Raw genomic sequence first — 18,917 nt, 5'->3', positions numbered from 1 at the left:
TCTTTCAGTGCTGATGAGTGTGGATGTGGATTTTGGTGTTTGAAATATAAAAATAATACTTTTTTAAATATCACTTATCGTATACATAGGGATACCATGACCAGGGGACAAATGTTCAACATTATCTGACTTCATGAAAAGATTAAAGATTTTATTTCTTTCCAAATACTCATCACTGAGACAAGCAACTTAATATCTGTGCTTTGTTTTGTATATTGTTAGAAAAGCCTTGAAGGAGCCTTCAAACTTTCTACCAGTATTTCATTTAAGGATGTCTCAACAAGACGTCGAGGCCGATTGTAGGACATTTATTTCTAAATTTCAGCTACAGCTGATGTTTCACCTGCAGAGAAATGCCTGAAACCTACCATTACCTACTGTCCGTGTAAGAATCTAAATAGGATTTCTGCAAGTCTTTTGATCGGTCTCACTCTGATTCAGAGCTAAATATGATCCAATTTCGCTCCGAATTTGTAAATGTGTCGCTTTAACTTCTCCATCGCACATGGACTGGCATTGCAGAGGAATGCAAGCTAGCTGCAGATGCGCTCAATCTCAATCTTAATCGTCCGCGAGCATGGTGCCCTCAACGTTGAAATCTGAAATTCATGTGTTTTCACTCTGCGTCTATAGACCCACTTGTATCTAACCAGAAAAAAAACTGAAAATGCTCACGTATTTCAGTATATATTGCACTTGTCTGTAAATTTAAACTTTTGCCACATGTTTGCAACGTCATTAAAAGTGTTATGATCAACATCATGAACAATATTCACCGCAGAATAATTCCAGAGGTCATAAAGCCTACAAATATGTAATTACTTACTTAACTTACTTACTTGATTGCCAATTTAAATTGTTTACAAAACATGTAATAAATTCGATTATGCATTTATAAATAACACTGGCAATATTGGAAGCCAGAAGTAATAGCTTACAGCTAATCGAGTCTGGCCCCATCTCTCATTACATTGCAATATATAATACGAGGGCTTAAATGAGACAGTTACTGGAGAAAATACAACATGTTAATACAGAAAATTAATAGACAGATATCTACGTGATATTGTAGGCCTACATATTCAAAAGAAGCTCTGTTAGGGAACGTGTTAATGCATTTCTTGAAGTACTTTCTTTTACATTACGTGGTAAATTATCCCAGAGTTTGGCGCCTGCGTACGAAATTGCAAACTGACCAGTTCTCGTACGCATTTTTGGTAGATAAAAAGTTGAACCTTGTTTGCTGAAATAAAAATGCTAAATTTCCAACATGGTGACTGCGACAGGTGACTTAGCATAACAAATGCGCATGCTATCGAACGTAATCCACCTAATGTCAATTTCAGACGCTTTGTTGTAATGTGATGTAATCATTGTTGATCGGAATCTCACCTCGTGCGGGACCTGCATTAAAATTACTATAAACGTCTCATGAGCTACACGAACATTCGAAAAAAGCGACACTGTCGAAAAAATGAACAAAATGTAGACGTAAAGAGAGAAGTAAATAAATATGATATAGTATAAAAAGAACGCCTCCACCGTTCGACAGGTGTACAACCAGGTCGACTATAAGAGGTACACCTTCCGACGATGGCTGAATATCGCTACCACAGTGAATGTTTTCATGAAATACGTAGCAAAGCAAAATATTTTTAAGTAGATGTAGGCAATTCTTTTCAAATTGGTTCTCTAAAGCTTATTTTTCAAGTCGAGGTAAAATTTTGCGAAAAACAATCAGTCCAAGCGAGCAATCATAGTAAAATTACATTTAAGTCTATCGGATGTCTGATAGTAAGTATATCGGGTGTCCTCTGTGGTGTTTGGTGTTTGGTGATGTTTGCTGCAAAATGCTTGTGTTTTTATGTGCATTATGAATATTTACACGTTTATGTGAGCACGTTCTCGCATTGCTATCAAGAGCTTTACGGCAGTCCTGTGAGCTGACCATTCGGTCCGCTTGTACCTCTATGGCAGAAGGGACTGTTAAATTGTTGACTATTAAAGTGTTAGCCAGGATCTCCTCTGCGAAGTTTCTGTCTGATCGCAACCGATCGCCGGCTAAGGTAACAGGAGACATCAATTTTAATATCATGATTGAACTAGGAAGAAACTCAAAGAAATCTATTTTCGAAAGTACAGTTAGTTTATATTAACATAGATCCATGCCTCAGAGGCTACAAGGCTGCGTTCACAAAAATGGTTGGGGGGGGGGGCTGGAGGAATTCAGGGGGGATTCGAAAATTTCGGGGTAGTAGAGGGGGGACTTGAAAATTTTGCTCTGCCTGTAGGAGGGGGACTTGAAAATTTTTGGTTCCCCTTTATGTTTTACATTTTCCAGTCCCAAGTTTTTGTAGGTAATTCAATGAAAATAAATACCATTTTTATGTCATCCAATTGTTGTAATGTTTGTAATCATTTAAGAAAATCTAGAACCATTTTGTCACATTTCATGACTTTTATCTCGAAAAAATCTACACATGTGTGATTTGTCATAAAAAACCAAACGAGCCTAGTAACAGGGCAGAAGCTGCAACTGTTGATGATTTTTGCAATATTGCTATGTAATATATCAACTACAGTTTCTTGCTGTCTCCCTACAGCATGCTCAAATACACAATGTTCAGTTTGTCGACAAAGCCTGTATATATAAATATGTATTAGGTGATAATTTAATCAGTGACAGTCAGTTGTCAGTGATACAAATGCATAGTACACATACACAGGCTGTGATAGCAAGCTGAATACACGACAGTTCAACATCCTGTAGGCAATATAGAACAAGAACGCAGTTGTATAAACTGAACAAAAATATTGTCATTATCAAAGCTAATACAGCTACTACTACGGGCAGTGTCACTATCAGATACTGCCCTGCTACTGCAGTGTCACTGTCACTGCATACCTGAGCAGTGATAGAGATAGCTCTGACTCTGATGTACATGGTAGTTGAATGACAATGAAACATACTTGTACACAAGATTAGGCCAGAGAGCAACACATGGAAGACCAGGAGACTTTCTGGCACATGAGAATGATATTAAAGAAAAAAGATAGGGTCAGCATGTTCAATTTTCTAAATTTTCCTATTCATGTCATAAAATAATACAAAAGTAAAACTTGAACAGTAAAGACTAAATGAAAAAATGTGTGACTAAATGGAATTATTTATTTTTTAACCAAATTTGCCATTATTACACCCAACATTTCAGAGATTAAAACATTTATTTGATGGAATATTTTAACCTTCCAATGTTGTCAATTTTGAGTAGCATCTAATTCATATATGTCTTGTACTTTTGAAACAAATTTTTGGTGGGTCACTGTGCTCAGTTTTTTACAATATGGCAATTAGCCAGAATTCACAATTTGCATACTCTCTCATGATCGTCATTTTGTGTGCTCTTCGGCGGGAGCAATTGACCTGGCCAGATTTGGATTAACTAAAGTTGGCTTAGACTGATAAATCCAAAAAGTTCACTGATGCGTTTAAAAATGAATCAATTTAAGAACTTTCCTTAGAAATATGACTTTAGAAAATACTAATAACAGGTAATGTTGAACATCTGCGAGCGGAATGGCGCAATACGTGTTTATTTTGTCTGTGCGCACAGAGGGGGGACATTTGAAAATTTTTTAGGGTATTGAGGGGGGGGATCTGAAAAAAAAAAGATTTAAATCGTGATTCCTCCAAACCAACCAACCCCCCCAAATCGTTATTTGTGAACGCAGCCTAATGACCAAGGAAGACCTGGCAAAATCCGTGGGTGGGGTAATTTTTCTTTACAAACCATGGGTGTTCTTTTATTGTTCAAAAGTCTCTCTCAGTCAAAGGGTCTCGTTTCTGTGTAAAAATACAACAGGAAATAAAATTAATTCTTCACATGTTTCGTTTCACTATAGTCTGAATATTGGTATATTCTTTCTTTAAGGTAGTATGCATCTCCAAAGTGAAAGACTTAAACTTTTGCTCAAACTTTCCTTGCGGAATCTTTCAACCATTCTATTTCAAAATCAAGAACAGAAATCGGCGTCACCGTGCAAATTTTGGTACCAGAGAAACGAATAATCCAAGATTTACTGATATTTAAAATTCACAATGGCCGCCATCCCTGTGTTGACTCTATCGAGAATAATAATTTCCAATTTTTTAAAAAGTAAGCGGATGAAATGTTTCCTAACACAAAGAGCTTTAAAATGAATCCCCTCAAATGGTATATCAGAAAAGCGTTGTAAAAATTTGAGAGCCCAATATCTGTCCCCGAGGTCTAATTGCCTTGCCAATCTATGAGGGCTTTCCTTGCTATAACTTGTACCAGTACATCGGCTGTGAAAGGTTCTCGGTAGACTTGAGCTGCGGTACGGCAATCCACGGGTGCAGACCATATTATACTTAACGATAATCAGGCATAAATCATTAGAAGTTGACTGTATAATATCTGTTATATAGACTATTAGACTTAAAGGGAGGGGGGTCGTCGGATCTCTGCTCAAAGGTTCCCAGGGACCCGTACGACAGATGTAAACACTGTAGCTAGGGTACGTTGGTGATTGATGAAAGTTAAAGCATGAAATTTCAATGTTGCGGCTATGCTGACGTGATGCATAAAATACATTGTTTGTAAACACGCGCAGTTCCTACGACCCCCTCCCTTTAAGAGAGTAAGCTTTATTCAAGACGCGGAATCAGAATCTAATTTTGAGAAACATACAATGAAAACTATCTTTGACTTTTTTACTCATCAATTCGGATAAATATAGAAACACAATGGATAAGAAATGTGTAAATATATGTTTTATATTTAATACATAAATACATAATAAATATGTATTTATGTGGTATCGTAGTGGGGAACTCCATACTAGGATATGGCTGCAATATTGTGTATCCCAACACGACACAACTAATTCTCATTACTTCTATCTTTAATACCAAGGAACAGCGGTTACCTAGGCCTGTGTCATTGTCTACTTCTTGCAGCCCTAAATGGCCAGACATTCTTGCATTTTAGCATTAGGAGAGTATTAAAATGCATATTTCTACATGAATCACAGTGGTAAATTAGTGCAGAATAAAATGGATATGGTTTGAAATCTACCGGCTAATGGGCGCGAGACAGAAAAGTTGAAGCAATTACGCATGGTACGCTCAAGAAAGAATAGAACAAGATTGGAACTAATTCAGGATAATGGAATAGTGAACTAATGTCGGTTTAATCTGCAAATGTAAGCTCATCTGCCTTTCTCTTTTGGCAATGCACTTGCTTTTTATGAGTAATTTGTAATTTCAGCATTCGGCTTACAGGGCACCCAACACTTTTTAGAAATTTGAAAAAATATAAAACATTTCCCAATTAGGGAGCCGTCATTATTTACGGCCTGGGGGGGGGGGTGGAGGAATTGCTTTCGAAACTCCAAAATTTCGAGTAACCCCCCCCCCCCCAACCATGACGTGTTTGAGTACCCCCCCTCTCTGCTACAGAAAATTTGAGTGACCCCCCCCCTCCCCCCCAAAAAAAATTGGGAAAGTTAAATATCTATACAGTAAAATGGATTGCTGCTGCGACAGGCCCTGTACAGACCCTGATTAAACCTGTGGTATATATAGGTCTTTGTCGGAAGGAAGTTCCAATTGCTGTGGCAGGGGCTGATGTACAGGTCTGTATCCAGTGCTCTGGTGACATGCAGTTATTCTGTAGAATTTTTTTTCAAGAGGGGGAAGATGTGGTGCGAAGGCACCACAAGAGACCGCATAAGCGGTCGCGGGGGGAGGTCAGGAGGGGGGTGTCCCCCCTCCTGCCATTGGAGCTTTTTAAAAATAGAGGTTAAAATGGTGTTATTTGGTGGCACTTTGGGAGTATTTTTTTCGTATAAAAAACTCAAAGGAAAATAAATCTGAGACAGTATTCCAAAATTATATTTCAGTCCACTGATTTCAACTATATTTTTTGAAACCGAAAAAAATAGCGACAGACATACATTTATTCACATTTATTATTTATTATTATTTTCCCGCAATAAAAGATGGGTTTGTTGTCAAGGGATTCAACTGGTTTTAAACTTTATAGCATCAGAATAAGCTTGCTTTACACATTTTCCCTATCGGTAACCTATACAATGTAGAATATAGAAAGCGGACGTTTCTCATGAATGATCAGGCAAGTATATCAATCTTTAATCAGGAAATACTGAAAAATGTACTCAGTACTAGCCTCTAACATAAGGCTTGCCACGTCGAATAGCTGATCATTCTCGTCTGAAGATCACAATAACGTGAAACACATAGTGTAATGAGATTTTAGTTTCTACTTGAAACCACCTGTATTATGATTTATATATATATATATATATATATATATATATATATTATATATTATGTGTGTGTGTGTGTGTGTGTGTGTGTGTGTGTGTGTGTGTGGTGTACACAAATACCGGGTATGAATATACATATCTTTACTATTATTGTTGTATTAATTCGTAACTCCACTAAATGCTTCAATACATGTCAACAAAATTGAGTAGCCCCCCCCCCCCTTTCTTGTTCTCCACTTTTGAGCAACCCCCCTTGTAGCTTTCGATTTTTTGAGTGACCCCCCCCCCTCAGATTCCTCCACCCCCCAGGCCATAAATAATGACGGCTCCCTTAGTTCCAATCGTGTTTATTAGAAAAGTAAGGAAAAAGAGAAACAATTTAAGTCACTGGGGTACAAAGCTATATGATATCAAATCAGGCCCATCCCATGGAAATCCCAGCTGGCAATGAACATGAATATCTGCAAAACACCACTGAGGGCGCTATCTCCATCACTCAAGCTGATATAGACCTAATAACACCCGTCAAGAGATTCGAGCCGCTAAACGTTTTGAAATGGGGAAATGTAGCTCTACGCTACTGTAGCGGGCTATGGGAAATTAATTAGCGGTCTTGAGCCAATTACCATGATTGAGTAGAATGCACCTCAGGGACAGATATTCAGACTCTCAGTTGTTTCAACACTGCTCTGGTCTACCGCTTGTGTGGCTCATTTTAAAGTTCCAGGACTGAGACTGAGAGGCAATTTAACCGTCTGAATTTATCAATCAGTCAAAGCTCTTATTTTCCGCAGGGCAGGGTCTTTGAAAGGGCTTTGAAAGGGCTTCTTTAATCATGTTGTGTTAATACAAAGTATGTGTATGTACCCGTAGTGACCATTGTAATCGTTGAAAGTTGATTTTGATTCCAGAATTAATATTTGTTCTAAAAATATTTACATATTATGGTGTCTATTCAAATACTGCAACTGCAAATACTGTAAATGACAATCATATGGATGAAACCATCAAAATGTTATCCAGCGGTAGCGCCAGTTTAAAGCCCCGATAGCTGCGAATTTTATGTATTATTTTCATGATTTTATGGTCAAACCAAAGTTGGTTCGTGCAAATGTGCTAACTGAAGGACATGTATAGAAGTATCACTGCGCGCAGATTTGGACTACGCTTACACGTTTTTACAGGTTAAATAATAAACGGGTGCCTCGCTCATAAAATTGCGCCCCCACGAAAAAGTTAAAAAGAATGCAGTATTTCCTCACATACACAAAGTGGCCATAAAGGAAACAAGTATGATACCATTTACGTAAATGCACAGAACACGATGACCAACATTTTGTTGTTGTAATCTTTATTTTCTCTGTCGCACGATTAGTTTTTGAAAATGGCAGGAAATCTAAAATGATGTTAAAATGTTTACATGCCACTTTCGACACTTATTATGACAGTGCTATAGTCTTTAACTGGTCTTATTCAAAGACTCTTGGAAATCTGAGGAGATTTTGAGATCGGTTTACTACACTAATATTCGCAGCTATAGGGGCTCTAAATGTTTGTGAAATTTTATCATTCTCTGGGATACGAAAGACACTTTAGTCCACGCTACATTTAGGCATTTTCAAAACAACAAAAGTACACCTTGTATCGATGAGAGTACGTTGATGACAGTAACCAATAACAGTACATGTATGAAGTGTTCTGGGAGCAACGGAGCAAGGAGGAGATACTTGAGTGTGTATAAAGACACAGACAGACAGACCGACAGACAGACAGACTGACAAACAGACAGACACACTATATGAATAGACGATAGACAATATATACAACATTATATTCATCAATTTTATTGTATGAAACCTACAGTGAAAGCAATATTTTGACGATAATTGTTAGGTAAGTCAAAATTTGAAATGAAAGTCACGAAAAATGAAGAAGAATTCATCTTTAAAATTATAACAAAGTACAAATTCAACCATAGTCAAACTTTGAAAGACATTATTGTGGTAAGAAAAAAAACTGACTATTAAATTGTAAGGCTTTTAAGTTTTACGTCCAAGTCTCTACTGATAAGCCGTTTAGATAGATACAACAAAGTTACAAAAACTTAGGACAATTCTATTAGAGATCAACTCCTCATAAAACGGACCACGGGTATACCGTAAATCGTTCCTTTCTTCAAAATGTCCCTGACTTCCTTTCTCGTCCAAAATGCGAAGGTTTCGTTAAAACACGGCACGGTGGTTCAGTGGCCTTCAGCCTGTTGGGCAAAAATATGGCGCTGTACTCACAAAACCTTGCCAAGATCTGTTGTTGAGCGAATGTGCTCTCTTGGAAAACACACACATAAAAGTTTGCAGCCACTGGGTACTCAAGTCATCAAAACAAATATTTATGTAAAGGTTGCCCTTTATCTCTGTCAAAGGTTACACACAGCAAGAGCTCTTCTTTTGTACCAGAAAGAAAACAACAAAGTTTGTGAAAAGCTTCTCTTGGTTTTCTACACCGGAGGAGGTCATGACCTGGAATGAAATTTTCCTAATGATGCCTTTGCTCCTCCAAGATCTCAGCCAAGTCACAGTGGAGTCTAGTTCTTTGACCAAAGCTTACATCATTACCATCGGGACCTGCAGGGTCGCCCATGTGGAGGATTTAGAGCCTGCAGTGGTTCATTTATTTAGGTGATTCCCTGTTCTGGTGATCGGTAGCAATGGACTAGTGGAGGAGATTAGGGCGGGCAACTCGCAGACTTGGAAGATACTGACTGATTTTTAAGGCTATAGAGCGGTTGAGCTGGGTTACAAAGGTACTTTAACAGGCCTGCGTGTATCAGATTACTCAATATTTAATATTTCATAGATATTTCATAAACAAGTAAACCAATTACTTGATTTCCCTCCCTGTGGTAAACATCCTTTTTTCCGGACGAGTGCCCTCAAAATAACTTTCTGCGTTTTCTATTACTATTTCAAAAGCCAGGTTTACACGCCAATAAAATTGTTCTCAACAATAGTCTCACAATAGTTGGCCTATCCGCATTGGTAAAGGTTTTAGTATACCTTTTGAGGGTTGAAGCGAACTAAGGTTTACGAGCATGACACGTTGAACCGAGTTGATGTCACTGAAGCAAAGAAAGCAGAACATTCGACCGTATCATTCTGAGATTGTGACAAGATCTAAAGAAGATCTGTGAAAGATTACGTCTATTCAATTTTGAAAATATATGACTATAAATTATAGTGGTCTGCAGATGTATTTTCATGGATTTTGTTTGATATGACAAGTCGTGGGAGTTGTTTGACTTCTTGAAACATGCTGAAAGACTGGTCAGCTGTGCATGCACAACCTAAATTCTGCTTGCAGCCATACAGTATCAAACAAAATTCATGAAAAATGGCCGACTTTGTCCCTTTGGAATAAGAACATTCCACTTTTTCACAAATGAAATTATCTGTTTGCATGCAGCAAAGGGATAATTTTTTGACATTTTTGCAGTTATAATGTACCGCCGTCATTTTGTACAGTGAGTGACTTTATGCAAGTATTCCATATTTCCTTGATATCACAAAAAGGTAAAATAAGAACGATATAATTACATCTCTTTGGCAACCGTGGCATGAAAAGTAACATGGTTTTGTATCAAAACAGACAGATTGAAGACTGTTCTCCAACTCTAAAATATAGAATGCGGTTTTCCGTCTCAACTGACAAAAATTTCAGTTATAAATTTTAACATTGAAAAGTCGTATTACAGGGTGTATTACTCCTAAATGCAAGATGTTCAGTTATCTTGATAAGCTGGCAGTGGGTGCAAACCTGGGAAATACTCATAAAAAAGTCTTCTAAGACTGTAAAACTTGACTCTGTACCTCTAAAGTTGAGGAAATCAAACGTTTACCCCCCCCCCCAACCAATTGCCAATTTCAGTGTTCACAAAGATCTACAAAAAATGAAAATTTACATGACAGTTTATCAGAAGTAATACCTTCATTTCAATGTAGACTGCGCCTCGAGGACAGAAATGATGACTCTAAAACTTTTACAAGACTTTCTTGGTCTACCACTAATGTTGGCTCATTTTGAAGCTCGAGTGCATAAAGTTTTTCACTAGCTTATTTTGTGAAAATCGAAAATCCCCGACCCAATACAGCAAACACAGGGATGACTGCCATTTTGAATGTCAAGTATATGCATGTATATTTTGGGCAATTTGTTTCTCTGGTAACAAATTTTGCATGGTAATCCCTGATTTTTATTCTTTACTTCGGAAGACAATTTCAGAGAAAGTTTGAGCAAAAGCTTAAGTATTTCAACTTCGAGGCGCGTATACTACCTTAAAAGACATTTGTTTAAGATCAAACTTTAAGTTTTCGAAATCGAAAGTTCAAAAAAATATATGAGCTGATAACTGGATAAACGGAAATGCTCTTATTTCAGACTGCATAGATACATTTTCAGTAGTGATTCTGCCCAATAAGTGAGCATGCTTTCAAAACAACACATTCCATTCTGGTGACAGCTCTTGCCGTTTCCTGTGACCGACTCTGACAGGGTCAGCGAACTAGATTGTTACAGTCTAAGGGAGGGGCGGTATACCAGGGTATGCCATGATCGTACACAGTCAGTCTTGGGTCTGATAATTCAATATAAAGCTTCATCATACCCCCTGCTGTTAGCGTCAACAAGTCCACTGAACCGTCGCGATGGCGAATTTGCCCTGAACATCACATTCAGTCGTCCTTGACCTAACCCCAGGCCTGCGAATTTGATCACCCTTGATCCGTAACAATAGCAGACCGGCCTTCAAGAAAGCTACGATACACTTGATCTTGGGAAATAAAGGCACAGTCCCGCTGTCAACAAACTGCCGGAGCCCGAACTTGTAATTATGAGTATTAAAATGCCCATACTATTGAACCTGAAGTTCTTGTTTTAACCAAAGTCTTTTCAACTGAGATACTTTCTCCTATTGTCATCATATGATTCGGAAAATACTGTTTGAAAACGAAATTTAGCACCTATTCACGATATTTTCTGGCTTGTTTGTCACTGCGTCTTATTGAGTAGTTAAAAAAAGATATATCACCGTAAAGGGACAGTCTTTGGCATTATATTCGTATCATAAGAACATAGTGGCCAGTGGTGTTTGTTAACTTTTAGGATTTGTCAAAAGACTTCCTGTCTGTATACATGTATTCAAATGAATTTGGAAGGGTAAACATATCCAACCTAGTGGCACTGTGAATACCAGTCAGACTATTATTTGTCAAATTTTCCCGCCAATCGCACGGCTGTAGCACACCACGAACGTGTACGATAGAGACAAAACTCGAACGCAGTATTTTTTCAGCGTTTGCTTATATTTTCCTCAAGGAAACTTTTCTTTAATGCCGAAACCAAAATCAGGTGTCGCCGTAGAATCACCGGACTTGGAGCTACAAATACCAAAAACAGTGACAATGCTGAAATTCAAACGGCCGCTACACCATGTGTTAATTCTACGAGGAAAAATTTCAATTTTCCGGGTTTCGACGTGAAAATTTCATTACCTCCACAGCCTTCAAAACAGAGTGTGCAAAAGCAACGGACTTGCAAAATATCGTTAAAAAAATATGAAAGACAGAGAATTCGTTCGCAAGACGCGTTCCAACCACAAAGAAACAAGTGAAGTGTGATATTTTGTTTTGTGTTTCAATGCCATGAATGCAATATTTTACGGATTGATTACCGACAAGCCATCCCTACATTGGTGATGTCAGTCGCAGAAACCTGATTAATGGCCGATTGTGTCCACGCATGTACTACAGAGTACGGCAACACAAATGAAAAAGACTCAGTTCACATCAACAATGGGTCAAAGGTTGAGGTTGGTTGAATATACTGGGTTTAAAGAATGGTTGATGACCGGGGAGGTACAGACAAGGTGGCAAGGTGGCTAGGTGGCCAGAACCTGTGTGATTCGGTATTTCTGTAGCACTATTCATGGTGCAGAGTGCGTGCCAATGTTGTATATTTTTAATTACCACACAATCAACACCATGATAACACCTAATATCAAACATCCAGTTTTTCCATCACATGTTCAATCTGACTTGTGCGGGTTTGTGATAACCTAAATCATGGTCTGGTGATTATCAGTCCATTGGGGGTATTTTGCCGCGTAGAATCAGCTTTGTATGATCCTAAGTGGAGGATATCGTCTGCATCTTCTACCTTCTCGGCTGTTTCTGTTTCTACTCTCTCGGGTTTCGGTTTATTCAAACATTTCAAGCAAGACCCGCACGACAAGCCACCAGCATCGTCTCTCAAAAACAGGGCAATGACAGCAGCAAAGAAAACAAAACCAACAGATGCCCAGAAGCAAGCCGCGAAGCCTTGCGAAGTGCTGGTTGCACCACCAACGAACTCATACAGAGCCCCCGACACCACCGTACCTGTCAACCGACCTAGGGCATTTGCCATGTAGTAAAAGCCCACGTTCATCGCAACTTTATCACCTTCCGAGTATTTCACTATCAAGTAACTGTGAATCGCTGAATTGATGGCAAATATGAATGCAAATAAAAACAATCCCATCGAAAGAACAACAGTGATTACCCTGATTACGTCATCATGAGCTTGAGGACAAAACTGGAAAAAGCTTCCGAGGATAGCTGGGCACACTATGAGAATAAACCCCCACAAAGCGCATGCCCACTTATTTGCAGGACTCTGTCGCAACGGTTTCAATATCAGCTGAGGACTCCAGCTTTGAACCTGACCGTAGAGAATGATCCAACCGGCAAGGAAGCCCCCGACTGCAGCGTGGTCCCAGTCAAGGCCATCATCACCCCGCAAAAAGAAGGGAAGCGGCACCTCAAACCACATGTCGCGAGAACCGAACAGAAAAAAACGAGCTAACGATAAAACATTGACATTGTAGTTCTTCTTGAAGATAGTTTTTAGTTTGATGTTCTCTTTCCTTGTTCGTCCCAGCTCTTTGGACAAACCAAAAACGGCGAACGGTAGAGCACACAGGATCAAAACACACATTCCTGTGAGAGCGGCATTGTAGTTGATCATCAGGAGAGCAGAGCCCAGAAAGTAGCCAACGCCTTTGAGGGTGTTCTTCCAGCCAGTTAAGAAGCTGACAATCTTGAAAAGTCGGGACTGCTTCTCATCCGGAGTAACCAACTTGGTGACTGTCTTACCACCAAGTTTGACCAAGTCTTTAGATATCCCGCAAAGCATCTGCGCAAGTGTGACATATATTACGCCAACTGACTTATCCCAGTCATCGTCCCAGCCGAACAATATTCCAATACCACCGAGCTGCAAGACGAGACCGACGATCATAGTCTGTTTGATCCCCCAGCGAGCTCCGACGACTCCGGCGAGCAAATTCGTGAAGACGCCGGCCAGTTCGTACAACGTGAACATGATGGCTGTCTCCCAGGCTGTGAAGTCCAAGTTGAAAGCGTGTAGGAGAACGATCATTCGAACGGCCCCGTCTGTGATTGTGAACAACAAGTACGAACAACTGATGATGACGAACGGTTTCAGTGCTTTGAATTCTCTCTGTACCAGCTCTGCAGTTGTCTCCGTGTCACTCCTCTCCAGCAGTTTACTTGTTTCATCTACAACCTGCGGATCGGTAGTTGTCCACTCTGTACCTTCTCTTTCAAGACAGGTACCGTATGAATCCAATATTTGCCCGTTTCTTTCCATTTTGCCCAGCAATTTTTTTTTCTGCAATAAACCATAATAAGGTTAGCAACAGTTACTTGGTGAGCGAACACATTTTGTCCAACATGGTGGTAAATCTACGCTTAACCATAATTAGTAGGAGCTAACCGTATGCTCTCGGAAACTAGTCTAAACTAGTGTCTTGGCAGTAACACATTGTGTGTGTGTGTCTCCACAGAGCTATACATTTCACTCATTTCAACCCTTTATAGTAAAGGAGCGACCTTGTTCCAGGTGACCCCATTTAACCGATCAGCAGCTAACTTGATTTATATGTATGTTATTGAGGCAGTATTGTGCACCCAGCTCATTACGTGGGCTAAATTGTTACGTTGAATTGACTCACCAGCTTTGTATCATAATAACAATTCGCATTACCTATTTGATCTCAGAGAGTTACCCTTGTAGAACCGCAGTTTGTCTCCATTATGTTTGTCTACACTACACTAACCCAGCCATGTGTGTACTTTTTAAGCAATAAACAACCCAAGCAACGGGTGTACCACGAAATTTTGACCAGTTCACGACGTATATGTGAACGAGCGATGAGCGCATGCAAATATGGAGTGAATTGGTCAACAGCAAATGGTATACCCGTGCCATGCTGAGGTAGGTTATTGCTATTATATCCAAAGAATATGTTGAGCTTTGGGCGTGAAACGTAAAAAAATGAATTTTTTTTGGAGCTCGCGCGTGTTCCAACCGTCCTATATCGCGAATATAGCACGATTATTTTCACATCTCGACCAATCAGATCGCTGTATTTGCGCCATCAATATACTGGCATGATATACTTGCAGTCAGCAAACGATATCTGACAGCAACTTGGCTAAGATTTGCATAAAACTGAAAGATTCCTTGATGTTGTAAAATGTTGCCTACCGAGGTATCCAGCTGAGGCGTGCGACAAGTCTTTTGGCGAAGTGCAGATATCTTAGGGTATCTAGAATTGAAACATTATTGGTATTTGCCGATATTTTCATGGCCTATACCCCCTCCACCCTTCTTCAGTGTTTTTTTTCTAACTAGTGAGAGACTTTCGCTTTGCATTCAATAAGGCCCAATTTTCCAGTTTGCACATAATACTTGAGAGCCTTAAATAAAATTCTTACTCGAGACATCACGAAATGCTTATTCATGACCTGTTTCACACTGTATGTAGGGATGGCGAAACTCTCTAAACCAATTAGGGAAAAAAGTTTACCGAAAAAACCATCAGTGAGTGAGTGAGTCAGTGAGTGAGTGAGTTAACAATGGAGCTGTATGGTAACCCCCGAGAAATAAGGCTTAAGACATGTTTTACAGCATTTGTTTCTGTGGATGGGCCACGGATTTGCTCAGCTAATGTTGTCAGTCAACATTATGCACAGAAGCTGTAAATATTATCAAACCTACATAGCGTATAAGATAGTCGAGAAATTTTCTCAACAATAAACGTAATTGGAGTAGCGACGCTAGTTCTGAAAAGTCAATCGGGAAGATTTAACAATGGTTTTCCTCAATTTCGACTAAAATCAAGTCCCACTGGACCGGTAGAGTACTTTACGTGGAATACGTGACGGGAGAGTTGCTCTAATTCATTCAAATGTTAGCGGCCAATGATCTTTCAGCATTAACTGCATTCACACAATTGGTTTCACTGAGAGTGAAAGGAACTCGAGCCTTTACATATCTTTTCAAACAGTCAGTACTCATGCGTGAACAAGGTCATGGAACACGCGAGACGAGAAACGCCTTGAAATTTCATCTTCTGAAAAGAATTTCTGCGAAGGTTTAATACTTGTTCAAGTTCGTCAATGGATTGAAATTATGTGACACAACTCATCTATATCTCACCGCGACGGTTTCTGGGCCTTCCGATGTATTCAATTCTACAGCTCGCTCGTAAAACTATAGCTGCGTGCATAAAGACGGCATGTTAGCGCCAGAGCTGTAACTCATCGTGGTAAACATCTCTGAGCTGAGGTGGCCTTGTTGTAAAACATATGGCGCACATTTTCTGTCAGAAATGTTCATTGTATGTTTAACCAAGAAACGTTGGTCGCTACAACTCTAACTGTTGTGACCGATTCCATCACAATGATGTAACTTACTTGAGCTTGAAGGATGATGAGTTCTCGTGTAACAATCCTCAATCTGGTACGCACGCTTTTGCTCGGCGGATAAGTATTAGATAAGGTGACAGGTCAGGGAGCGCAAGGGATTGACCATTTGATTCCAGGGGAGGTTTGAGGAAATGCGTATGAAAACAATGTTTTTTTTTCGCCCATCCTGTCAGCAAAGTATTTTCCAACGGTCACCTTGAAACATATTTTTGTCCAGTAGAGTCAAAGCAAATTTCTTTGTCAACAAAAACCAAAATCATTCAAACACAGACTTTAAAAAATACAGTGTTCACAGTAGCTGTAAGTATTGTTGATTTTTAGTGTTAAATTGTTTAGTGTATCAACTACTGCGTCTTGTTCTACTCTCCAGAGTTTATTGAACTGCCCAGTATTCAGTTTGTCAACGCAACAACTATACATGTAAAGTGCATTTGACATTGTGTATAAATGGATCTCAGAGTCCTGCCTAAAATTTAATTGTGTACAATGAAAATGCAATGTATACATGCATGGCTGTAATTCTTCGTATGTCAACGTACGTGGACAGTAAAACAACAAAATGTGGTGACACCTAACAAAACACTGAAAAAAAAAATCAGGAAATGTTACTGTTACTTGCCTTTAACATTAAATTATGCTTAAATATGTATATCCTTGCACATGCATATCACCGATTTTATTTCAAAGTTACACAACCTTCAGAGATGAATTCAATGTCCCTGCTTGATGTATTGCACATGGCTTGCAAAAAGTTAGCAGTAACAGCAGAAATGCATTAGTAAACAACTTCCAAATAAACAGAATACAGGTACACGTCTATGCATTCTCAGGTTTCTGCTTGTATATTTCCACTAACTCATTCATGGTATATATCCATGCATTAGATTAATTATCAACCAATCTATTAAAGTTTAGCTAGCCATAATTACTCACCATAGGCGGCAGCTCCAAGACCACTGAAGGCACAGTCTCAGGGTGTATATATGGCAACAAATTTATTTTTTACGGCCTTCCTTGAATCATTTTTTTCCAATAAATAGCGAGCAACATTATTTTCAAAAATCCTCTAACCCCCTCCCATAAATCAAATGGTCCATCCCTATATGCAAATATTTTTAATTCCCACGTTTATGGGGATAAGGTCAAATGGGGTCAAGAACTCATTGTGCAACAGCGAATCATTTGAGCTTGCTGGAAAGGTTTACCTTCTTATCCATAAATCTCCGAGAGATTCATGTCATATGGCTAGGTACTTACTTAAGTCTGAAATTTCGTTAAATGAATGACGATATTTAACTCGTGCACAGGCGTTCACATGGCATCACGTTCAATCTTGGTAATACGATAGAGTTTCTTGATAGCAGAGGGGTTTCAACTAATTCCTCAAAGTAGACCAAGTGACGAATTGATGATAGATATCTGTGAATTTACATTACATTTTTCAGTGGGAACCTTTTGCCAGTTTATCACATTTAATTTTTATTGACTGCCATAACTTGGCCTTGGAGGTGAACGTGGGCGAAACATAGAAATATTTCCGAGCCAAACAAGACGACGAGAAACCAGAGAATTGGGGTTGAAATTACATATTTACACTGCTGTGAGACCTATATTCAGCTGAACAAAACAAATTACAACCACACAACAAATAATATATTAAGTGAAAATACTTAGGGAACGAGCATAATTAATAGCAGGCCCTCCACAACTATACCGAAGTTTTCACAGTCCCCTCTGCTGGCAAGAAAATTAGAGAGAGAGAGAGAGAGAGAGAGAGAGAGAGAGAGAGAGAGAGAGAGAGAGAGAGAGAGAGAGAGAGAGAGAGAGAGAGAGAGAGAGAGAGAGAGAGAGAGAGAGAGAGACAGACAGACAGACAGACAGACAGACAGACAGTAAATAAAGATAAGATGTGTAATGTAACACACAAACACACACACACACACACACAGTGGGGGCTAATAAAGGATATGCACACAGTGACGTATATGAAATTACCTGCTACAAAATTACTTGAATGGAGTATGGCCGTTGAAAGCACATTTGTCTACAAGAAATTTGATAGTGAAATTTCACCTACAATAGTGCATTTGACTGTAAGTGGTAGTCTATGGCACAAACTCTGAAACAACTTCTCGCCATACAAAACTAGATAAAACTTTGAATTATAAATATTTTTGACACTTGATATAAATGTATTTCACTACAATTTAGTGACGAGAATTGCATTTGTATAGAAAACAATTTGATTTTGGAACTTTAACTAAAAGGGTCATTTCACTATACTATGACACAAACTGTGAATTATCTGTTTCCCTTAGTGCATTTGACTCCCTAGTTAGTTTAATCCACTAGAAAAAGGAGATTAGTATTGCTTAGGTGTGCAACAAATATTATATAGAAATTTCATCAAAACACATCAATATGTTGTACGTATGCATGTATGAGTCTAGGTCTACTGGACACACGATGCCAAAAATACGTGTAAAACCAGTTATATCTGTTTGATTTATTTGCTTGAACATCGTTTTCTCCAGCCCATTGTCTGCCGTTTTAGTACCCTCATGATAGTCAACTGTAAATGGTGTAATTTGTCATTCCCTCACTTTTACAGTTATCATTTCAGCGTTCACAAGAAAAAAACTGTTTATAATCGCCAGCCATTGAAACACAGCCGTTTCATTGGATACTCTCAGAAAATTGGGTTGATGAAAGACTTGTTTTCTGTCCCGTCCTGAGTGATTTATCGATATGATTTGCATGGAGTGAAAAGTTCAGGCC

At 38.9% G+C, this 18,917-nt stretch overlaps 1 protein-coding gene across 2 annotated transcripts; it reads right to left on the bottom strand.

The window, feature by feature from the left end:
• Window positions 1-8,133: 8,133 nt before the first annotated feature.
• LOC139145488 (uncharacterized) lies at window positions 8,134-16,248 on the bottom strand. Of its 2 annotated transcripts, none has more exons than XM_070716694.1 (2): window positions 16,128-16,248; window positions 8,134-14,037 (listed from the first exon to the last, which is right to left on the bottom strand). In XM_070716694.1, the coding sequence occupies exon 2, from the start codon at window positions 14,014-14,016 to the stop codon at window positions 12,427-12,429; it is 1,590 nt and encodes a 529-aa protein (XP_070572795.1). In that variant the 5' UTR covers window positions 14,017-14,037; window positions 16,128-16,248; the 3' UTR covers window positions 8,134-12,426. The 2 variants fall into 2 exon arrangements, with proteins under 2 accessions (XP_070572795.1, XP_070572796.1); XM_070716695.1 differs by lacking the exon at window positions 16,128-16,248 and adding an exon at window positions 14,143-14,231.
• Window positions 16,249-18,917: the final 2,669 nt, after the last annotated feature.

This window comes from Ptychodera flava, chromosome 12 (assembly GCF_041260155.1).
Source record: "Ptychodera flava strain L36383 chromosome 12, AS_Pfla_20210202, whole genome shotgun sequence".
NCBI classification, from domain to species: domain Eukaryota; kingdom Metazoa; phylum Hemichordata; class Enteropneusta; family Ptychoderidae; genus Ptychodera; species Ptychodera flava.
This window is presented reverse-complemented; position numbering and strand designations above follow the sequence as displayed.